Raw genomic sequence first — 10,494 nt, 5'->3', positions numbered from 1 at the left:
ATTATATACAATAATACTCATATTATATACAGTAATACCTTATACATAATTCCTACAAATTTTGTGTTTAAATTTGTTGTTTGTAGAATAAATATTACTAAAACAGTAGTAAACGACATGATCATACATACTTTTTTTTTTATATATATAAATGTATTTGATTACATTATACTTTAATATATATGCAATCTACGGTAGTTATGTTCTATGTTTTAGTATATATATACCTCATATTATATACAATAATAGTATATACTGACATATAGTTCTATTATTATTTTGATAGGATGATCGTTCTTTTTCAACGTTGAATTCTTAATAAACTCTATAATGTATCACATTCAAAACTAAATTTTCGTTTGTTTGCTTATTTAATCGAATATTTAAAATATACCTAATATATCAAATGTTTCATATATTTTGAATATAATCTAAAATATACATAATATACCAAATGTTTTTTTACCTCCGAACTCTCTAAAATTTCGAAGTAAAAACAGTAATCCACGATGGAAAGGAGTAGACAACAGTTTTCGTGGAAGGAATTCTTTCCAAAATTGTATCTCACTATTTCTTCCATTTAGATATTTGTTATAAATCAATTAAATAATAGAAATTTGTATTAAATTATTTTGGGCACCACTCATTTTCAATACGGTATCTCATCTAGATATTTGTTATAAATCAATTAAATTAAATAATAGAAATTTGTATTAAATTAATTTGGGCCCCACTTCTTTCCAAAACTATATCCCACGATTTTTTCCATTTAGATATTTGTTATAAATCAATTAAATAATAAAAATAGGTATTAAAGTAATTTCAGCCTACATTTATGTAATATACTAGTCCATTTAGGACTTTTATGAAATTTATTAGTAATTTGGATCATTCATGTAATATCATGTAGCAATTTAGGCTATATGAGTTAAAGACCCAAAAGATAAATGAGAAATAAATAACTATGAAGTTTTAGTTAATATGGGATATACACCTAAGTTTGCTCAATTTTAGTCTCGATTACGATAAATCGTACATCTAATTTTCCCGTTTCCTTTAAAAAATTGTTGATAGAACTAAGACATGCACAACGGAAAAAGAATCGAATTTCTACCCTAATCGTCACAATTAACATGAACCATAAACTAATCAAATTAGGGTTTTAGGAAATATTACCTTTGAAGCTTTCAAAAAACTTTGATACCTCCTTACCAATTCAAACCGAGACCACCACTAGTATTCAACTACTATCCTCTGGACAAAAAACCGGGTTGTGGGACCCAATTTGGTGTAGAAAGTAACGGAGATAAAAGGGAATTGGAAGGTAGAAGTTTTTTTATTGGTTGAGATATTGGAGAATGATAAAAAAAGTCAAAAGTTTTCAACCATTTGAAAACACCCCTATTTATAATCTAATTACATGCAAAAATGCATGTAATTAATTTGTCAAATCTCAACACCTAATGTTCCACTAACAATTAGTGGAACTTAGTGGCTAGGTGTTTACATCTCATATAGCCACATATCCCACTAACTTAGTCCAAGGGTAAAATGGTCATTATATATTTTCAAATCAAACTTTGACTTTTACAAGTCAAAAGTCAATATTTTGACTTTTTAGCATTTTGTCCGTCTTGACTAATTCCAACCTCCCGAGCATGAATCCGCATTCACTTTTTCAAAATTCAAATCACATTTGAATATAAGGTCGGTCAAAGTTTGACTTTTTCAAAGTCAAAAGTCAACATTTTTACTTTTTACAATTTTTGACCAAATTCCATCAATTCCGAGCTTCTTAGTATGAATCCGCATTCATACTTATAGCATGTAAAACACAAAGCTCTATTTCTAATTAGAAGATCGACGACTATATCACTATATTTGTTGATTTATCTTTCTTCTCCCAATTCGAACAATTGGGCTTATTTCATCACATTGTTCTAAATTTAATCCATATGAGCTAGCAGAGGAACCTAATGGACCTATAGATCATGGGCTCCAACGATTCAAGATTAACTAGTTAAACTCTTAGACCCAGTTAATTAACATTCGTTAACTAACGGGTCATTCCACTAAAGTCCCGTAGTTGCACTCCCCTCACTATAGATATATTTTGTCCATTTGATAAAATCATAATCAGTAAGTTAATCATTCACAGGTTGCTCGTAACCTTGGCTGGGGCAAAATACCGTTTTACCCTCAAGATTACATCTTGCTCCTTAAGTCTCACTAATCCACTATTGAACAATTGTTTAAGGTTCAACCTATAAACTTAATCCCTCTCATATCAATGAGAGAGTGGGCCCCATTGTTCAAGACTTGGATTCAGTGCTTAAGAAACAACCTATCTACTAACCTTAAAGTGGGTAGGAGTGAATTTCATCTTGTACCCTATGTTTCCAGCTATCCACCCGATCTACCCTTGAAATGGAGGCTTATTGGGCCAACTGATGAGCTGCCCTCACCTATGCAGACCTAAGGATAATTCGTGTGAACAAGAGTTCATAGTTAACTCAGGATTAAGTTACCTAGGTCATCAATAATCGGGATAGTCAGTTTGAATAGTAAACAGTGTTATAACGTAAAAGACTAATTCATGGTTCAGTCTTATGTAAACACTTTACATAGGATGCCCCCAACTTTCATGTCTCTACATGAACGATTCAGGATCACCTCGTTTGTACTACAAAGTGGGCCGCATCCATAGTTTATCTAAATAAGGCGCCCAACCTTTATTCGTATATTATGGACTATTTAGGCTATATACTAACTTGATCCACGTTATGTTTACACATAAAGTTCAAGTTTATTAAAAAAATAGCATTGGAACTTGATTTTTGGATTTAAGATTATAATATTTAATTTATCAATAACAACTTTGTTGAACATAATATGATTACAAACTACGAGTTTTAGGACAAAAAATTTCAAAATTGTCACTTAGATGAAAGGTAGTTGGTAAAAAAAATGATAAAAACTTATAAAAAAAAAAAAACTAAAAAGTTAATTTCAAATGTTTTTTTTGAGTTTCTCAAAAATGGATAGTTATTGGTAATAAGGGCCATTTAATGGGGATTTGACATTTTAAACAAAATTACTAGTTGAATGTTGAGCATTAGCTGTTTTTACAGATATTTTATGGTGTGTTTTTAATTATTTTCATAAATTGTGCTATTTGCTATATTTAAAAAAATAAAAAATAATGTCATTTTGTATGTATTTTCATTCTAAAAGTATATTCACTTAGCATAATAATTACAATGAATAACAAGTTTTGTGGCTAATAATTAAGCGATGGCAATTGTTTGAAATAATTAAAAATACAAAAAAACTCTTATCACTAATATTATATGTAGTTGACTATTAGTGATGTAGTTGCATTTCATAATTGAATTTGAATTTGATTGTACATGCGAAGGATTTTGCCATGGTATCATATTTGATAATAGTTTGGATCATTGGTATGTCTGCATACATTTCTATTCACACACTCTATTGCACTATGCTGTAACTACTGTCGTTGTTCAGTAGAAATTAATGTTTAAGCTATTCCAATTAAAAATGACTGGAAGTATGAAGCTGCAATAATGACAATCAAGAGTACACAGTGTATACATACATATATTTATTATCTTCCTTAGGTTATTGAACTTTATAAGATATACAATTCAGTTAATGACATCCCTCCAATCACTTGAAATTGGTTCTTATACCTCATCCAATTTCGGGCTAGAATAACAAAGAATCATATGTTTGTGGTTTCATTTGTGACATTCATCGATGAGGATATATGTTCATGGTTTTCTTTTGGTACGTGTAATTAAATATCCGCACACGAGTTGTCCACTCACACTCTAGAACTCAATAATTACAAAACATGGCTTGATGACATTTTTACCGAACAAATTTGACATTTCATCTTGACGTGTTTCGTTCCCAATTTCCCTTGCTGCCTTATGTTGTACTAAACAAACTAGCGTACTTGTAAAATCATTTTTGTTGTTATCTAATAGGTCATCAACCTCGAACACTTTATAATGTGATGACGATCAAATATAAAAGTTAACATTCTATCCAATCAGATAATCGTCAAAATTTTAAACAACAAACACATTACACACTTATCATACAAGAAATTGAAAAGTTTAAAACAAGTTAATCATTACACATGTAGAGAATAGATTTATTAGACATAAAATTTAAAATTTATATACCCATATATTTGGTTAGATTTAAAAAACAAAACAAACAATAAATTCAAAATACAAACATTAAACCTTCCTTTTCAACAACAAAGAGAAAATATGGTATTAGTGAAAGATGACCATGGAGAAATGTTTCTTTTTAATTCAACAAACCAAAATAACAATTCAATAAGCGTACATTAATCCCTCCAGAAAAGACTATCACACACACAAAAAAGAAAAAAAAAAAAAATCTAGACAACATTTAAAATTAGCGATTATTCTATAATCGTAATTAGCGACATAACTAACCATTAATTAATAATTTGTAAACAACACAACTTTATTATAGAACTCCCCATGCATTTGCAAAAAAACGTAGAAAATAAATGAACCAAGCTTTGACTACACGCCAACGTTCCCCCTCCGTGCCGCCGCCCATGGCGGTGCCAAATTCTCGCCCCTGGAAGAAACTCCGGGCTGCAGCTTCCGCTAAATCAAAACCAAATTCATCTCGAATTCACGCCGAAGACAAACTTCAACTTCAAGTTTTCTGTAGCGGTGATCTTCGGCGTTTGCAGCGTTTTCTCTCGAATCGGTTTCACTCTCAGTAACTTCAACGTTAGTAACTCTTCAATTTGTGGTTATGCTTCCATTTATTGTTTAGAGCTTTCTTCTTTCTTTGATTTACTGTTCTTCTTCCTCTTCTACATATATATATATATATACACTTCCGATGGAACACTTCTCTTCACTCGCCTTCTTCTGTTTTCTTCTTTTCATTTGCCAGCGCCAAAACGTAATCTGTAATGCTTCGTGTTGTATTGTAAGCATTTCTTCTCATCGACTTCTTCCATTTCGGATTTTCGGTAATTGACAGCAATGGCTCTACTAGGCTGTGACTCACGCCCAGGTTTGTATTCCAGTCACATTCCAACTATTTCAATTCATTAGATTATCTGATACCTTGATTTGAAGCTAAATTCTAATGTTGTAGTTTTTCTTATTCTTTCGTTCGCCAGCTCCACTATTTATTAACGACAATTCATTATGAATGGAACCTCGTTTAAAATCATTATGGATTTATACGTCTTCGTCACTTGATCGATACAGGTTTCATGTCTTATCGGATTTGTATCCATTTTCGTGCGTGGATTTATTCGGAGTACTTAGTATTTAAAAAGAAGTCTTCCAAAGTGTAAGTTGAACGATTCCTTTCTAACTGTAATTTTTGTTGTCCTCTCTTTTCTTAAGACGTGTTCATTTTTACGTCATCTCTCTTCTCTCAGCATACTTCTACATCTGTTAATCAAGAGGAGCGCAGAAATTAGGTTTATTAGGAAGAGCTACATTACTTTTGATTAGAAATTCAACTTTTTTTTCTTTTTGACCCATTAGACGATATAGGCTAACCTTTTGTTAAGCAGTAATTTAAGATGATATTAGAGCATGTAGTTTAGGAGATCTTGTGTTACTTCCTCTTCAATTAATATCAATTTCACCTATTAAGTCTTTCAAGTATTTCAAATTTACAAGTGAGAGAGAGTGTTAGATGATTATAATATTAAATTTGATTTCACTCATTAGTTTAAGCCTTTGAACCCGTCCCATTTCTTGTTTTCCTTGAACTCAAATATAACTTTTCATTGATCACTAAAAGGTTTGGTTTCTTGTTGAAAAAGTAAACCAGCCTAGTCAGTAAAAAGAAGACTAATAATTGTAACATTGAGAGAATGTAGTTTCTCCGAAAGTGGTAGTATCTGGTGCTTTTTGTTATATATGTTGGCTCTAGATGTGAGGGTATTTGAGGACAAAAGTTTTCATCTTTTAACATTTTCCATGTTGAAACTGAATTATTTTTCAGAAGGCATTCTGATATTGGCTTGACTGAGGTAGAAAATCTTACTGGAAAGGAAGATGATAGAGCTGCTTTATTAGATGGGGAGGCTATCAAGTCTATTCCTTATGGAGCTCGAATTCCACCTTCTTTCTCTAGTTTTATCAGGTTTACAAAGGGAAGCATTAGTTTCTTCCTACTTCAGCTGCTGTTCCTTTAGGTTTGCTTATGTCTGTTTGCTTGTGTTTATTTTGCTTGCTAGGTTCGTTATGCTGGAAGAGTCATTCTTGATAGAAAATCGAATGTTACTCAGAGCAGCGTACGTAAACCCTTGCATTGAATTTAGCTAAATATTTACACGTGCATCTCTCGAATGTTGAATTTTGTTCCTTTTTTTTATTAATACACACTTCTCTCTTTCTCACTCAGATCCGAACTTGGTCTTCTTTTAGCATACTTCTACATCTGTGACCGTACTGATATATTTGGAACAGGAACAAAGGTGTCTTAAATGCACTCCTTTCTTCCAATTTCTTTTAGTAATTTATTTATTTGTTTTTCTTTTTACATTGTTCATTAGAAACCATTTTGATATGTTCTTATCACACTAGTTGTCCCTGGTCTAATCTTTCTTACATCGTAAAATTTTGCAGAGTTACAATCGAGATCTTTTCGCCTTCCTCTTGCTTCTTCTCATCACGGTTTCTGCAATTACTACATTCAAAATACATCAAGATAAATCACCATTTTCAGTGAAACCCTTGCTCTTCTTGAATAGGCATCAAACGGAGGAGTGGAAAGGATGGATGCAGGTCAGTCACTCGTACACATATTTATTAGCCTTTTCTTCATTACTCTCGATGAAAGCACAGTTTTTTTTATCAATATGTGTGTGTATGTTTGAAATAAGCTTAAAAAAATTTGCATCCATTTAACAGGCAGTTGTTTATTTGTTAGTTGCTGACTCACATCAACCAGCAGATTTGAATTTAGTGAAGCATGTTTCCTATTTACGTTTAGTTTTATTTTCATCCCTAATCTTGCCATTCTTAATGTGAAGTTGTTTACAAAGTTACAAGTGCTAACTTCATTTTTTTTTGTTCCTCTACAGGTAATTTTTCTGATGTACCATTACTTTAATGCAAGAGAAATTTACAATGTGGGTCGTGTATGTGTTGCTGCCTACGTGTGGATGACTGGATTTGGGAATTTTTCATATTACTATGCTCGTAAAGATTTTAGCCTCTCTAGATTTGCTCAGGCATGTTCTCCTGTTGATTCTTCAATTTCTTGCTAGTAAATTTTGAAAGAAAATTTTTTTGTGATCAAAACTATTATTCCATTGACTTTTTACATCTTTTTTGTTGAGCAGATGATGTGGCGGCTTAATTTCTTGGTGTTTATGTGTTGCATAGTCCTTGACAACAGTTACATGTTATACTACATCTGCCCCTTGCATACCTTTTTCTCTCTCGTGGTATGTGGCATTATTGGTGTTCTTCACAAGTACAATGAGATTAAAGCCGTCATTGTGGGCAAATTTTTTGTTTCCTTTTTGGTCGTTGTCCTGGTGTGGGAAATACCTGGAGTGTTTGACGTCCTTTGGGAACCATTTACCTTCCTTCTAGGTAGCTTTAGATCTATTTTATCTATTAGAGGATAGAGAATTTCCTCCAACCAACCTAAACTTTGAAATTTTGATTGCAGGATATAAAGATCCAAATCGAAAGGTAGAAAACTTGCCCCCTATGTATGAGTGGCACTTCCGCACAGCTCTTGATCGCTATATCTGGATATTAGGCATGATATATGCATACTATTATTCAACTGTAAGTTTAAACGTGCTCGATCATGTACTATCTTCATGTTTTTAATACCTGAAAATTCTAGTTCTTTCGTGGCAACATAAGCCATCTTATCGTCCATTTTCCTTTAAGAAATTCTTTACAATGGAATGCTTTTGATAGATTGAAAAGTGGATTGAAAAGTTAGATGATGCAAAACTGAAGCCCAGGATATTCATCAAAACGACAATTGTTGTGACATCTGCAACGGTAGAATGTTTGTTACTTTAACATATAGCGCAGTCTTGTCCTGGTTTTACCTTCCTCTAGTTCAAGCCGTTTTGTTACTTTTCAGGCCGCATATCTATGGTTTGAGTACATATTCAAATTGGACAGCATTACTTACAACAAATATCATCCTTACACTTCTTGGATTCCCATCACGTATGTGAACCTTTTCTTATATGGAATTTGAAATAGAAAAGCTATATATGTTAGTTAAGTATCGTCTTGTTCACGTGGAGCAGGGCCTACATATGTATACGAAATGTTACCCAGAGTTCCCGTAGCTATACGTTGACCCTTTTCGGGTAAATCTTCTTGTTTGCTATTTTATTTGTTATTTAAAACCCATTTACTGCTTTGTTTTATAATGTAATTTAACATTTAATTACTTTAAACCCATCCAGTTGGATTGGAAAGATTTCACTGGACACATACATCTCGCAGTTCCATATTTGGTTAAGGTATGAAACTATGAACCTCTTTTTTCAGCTAGTGTTTTGTCGTTACATGCATAAATTAGTTTCCAAGAAACGCAATACATTTTTATGAATTCCGAAATTTCAAATTCTGTAGGCATAACAATTTATTAACAATGAAACTGGTAACTGGAAACTGATCTTGTAGACTGGCTATTTTGTATATCCTTTAGATTATCTCACCCATCAATGAAATCATTTCTTATCCAAAAAACGATCATACCCTAATACATGTATACTAACTTTAATAACGGTCTCTACTCTACGCTTTAACTTGATCTTCCAGATCAAATGCTCCTGATGCCCAGCCGAAGAAGTTGCTCATTATCATTCCAAATTATCCCTTATTGAACTTCATGTTTACGACTATCCTATTTATGGCGGTAATTATTACTAGTTATTTACTTTTACGTGTTGAAGCTTTTGAATGTGCACATTTTGATCCCATGTGTGTCCTTGCCTCGCCTACAGATTTCTTACAGGCTTGCTGAGCTGACAAATACATTTAAAATGGCTTTGGTACCTAACAAGGACAATAAGCGCATTATGCATAACATAATTACCGCAGCTGCAATCATGGGCATCTTATACTCCTTGTCATTTCTATTCCTTTAAGTTTCTCCAATCTTGGTAAGTCACCCTCTACTTGGTTTCTTAAAATATTTTTCCATTCTTTTTCTTCGTCAATTTGTAGCTTTTTGAAAAGGACAAGAGATAGAGTTTAAAAGAGCATAGCTCAACCGACATCACAAGTATGTACTCTCAATCTCGAGGTTTAATGTTTGATCTCTCCACACTACATATTGTCATTTCGAATGGTTAAAGACAAGTGTGAGATGAATTAATCATTTCAAAATCAAATTGGAACTTGCTCTTTTAAGTTTGAAATATAAAATTGACCATTGGTAATCCAAATTTATGGTGTAATTCAATTTGTAACAACCTATTGCCATTGTTGATATTGCAGGTTTGATGATAATGAAAGATTGTATAGAAGAGCATTGCAGTGTACTACAATTTTATGTGGAAGACACAATGGAGCATTCAAATTCAAAAGAAAAATGTTGAATTATGGAATTTTCTCGTAAGAAAAGAAAGAAAGAAAAACAAAATTTGTTTGATTGGTTAATCCACTTTGTTCTTAGTAGGTTATTAATTGAAATAAAGTACATGTTGCCACTACTTTAGGCCATGGTTACTGAAAATTTAGACGAGGACTCCCCCATTTTTTTTTTTTTTTTGTAATTTTGTAATGTTTTCATAGTCAAATAAATTGGCAAAATCATCTTTTTGATGTGCATTCCAATTTACTTGCAATGACTTGTACGTTAGTAGTTTTGACGATGAAGTTGTTTGTGATTTGAAGCATTATCTTCCATAAAATATACGGTGGACTTTTAAATGTTTAATAATTTTTTAAATTTTATAAAGTGTTCTATTAATTAATAAACTCCTAAAATGTTTTTATCTAATAAATCTTTAAAATTAATCTTATATATTTTTTTTCTTATATATATTAGATCTCCAAGATATTATATATATGGTACGCTTTTGAACAAAGGTGACATACTTTTATGACAATTGAAGTTGATTTAATTATAAATTATATTGATCTTATCAGATCCAACAGGGGGAATTGACAAAAATAGGCCAAAAATGGAGTAGTTAAAGACTTTTAGGATTGATTGTAAAAAAGTTGACATTTAGGACAAATTGAAGGTGAAATGACGAAAATACCCTTATTTCAGATTAAACATTTTAATTTAAGAATCTGCGAGATGTTTGCGAGATGTCTACCAGATGTTTGCGAGATAAAATAATAATAATAATAAATTGCTAACATCCTTTGAAACATCTCTAAAACAACCTTAAATCAACCATAAATCAACTTGATACATTTAAGATGCAAATATATATACATATAACAC

General features: G+C 31.9%; 1 protein-coding gene across 1 annotated transcript; it reads left to right on the top strand.

Moving 5' to 3' along the window:
* The first annotated feature begins 4,573 nt into the window (after positions 1 to 4,573).
* Positions 4,574 to 9,527, top strand: LOC101212512 (protein REDUCED WALL ACETYLATION 2). The gene is given in 16 exon segments (XM_031886741.1): positions 4,574 to 4,805; positions 4,975 to 5,097; positions 5,298 to 5,382; positions 6,049 to 6,189; positions 6,284 to 6,340; positions 6,451 to 6,523; positions 6,675 to 6,833; positions 7,133 to 7,282; positions 7,394 to 7,649; positions 7,729 to 7,850; positions 7,989 to 8,075; positions 8,161 to 8,249; positions 8,333 to 8,395; positions 8,495 to 8,551; positions 8,853 to 8,949; positions 9,038 to 9,527. Coding segments are annotated over 15 exon segments (1,698 nt in total). The 5' UTR covers positions 4,574 to 4,805; positions 4,975 to 5,066; the 3' UTR covers positions 9,269 to 9,527.
* The last annotated feature ends 967 nt before the right edge of the window (positions 9,528 to 10,494 follow it).

Source organism: Cucumis sativus, chromosome 6 (genome assembly GCF_000004075.3).
Source record: "Cucumis sativus cultivar 9930 chromosome 6, Cucumber_9930_V3, whole genome shotgun sequence".
In the NCBI taxonomy this organism is placed as follows: Eukaryota; Viridiplantae; Streptophyta; class Magnoliopsida; order Cucurbitales; family Cucurbitaceae; genus Cucumis; species Cucumis sativus.
This window is presented reverse-complemented; position numbering and strand designations above follow the sequence as displayed.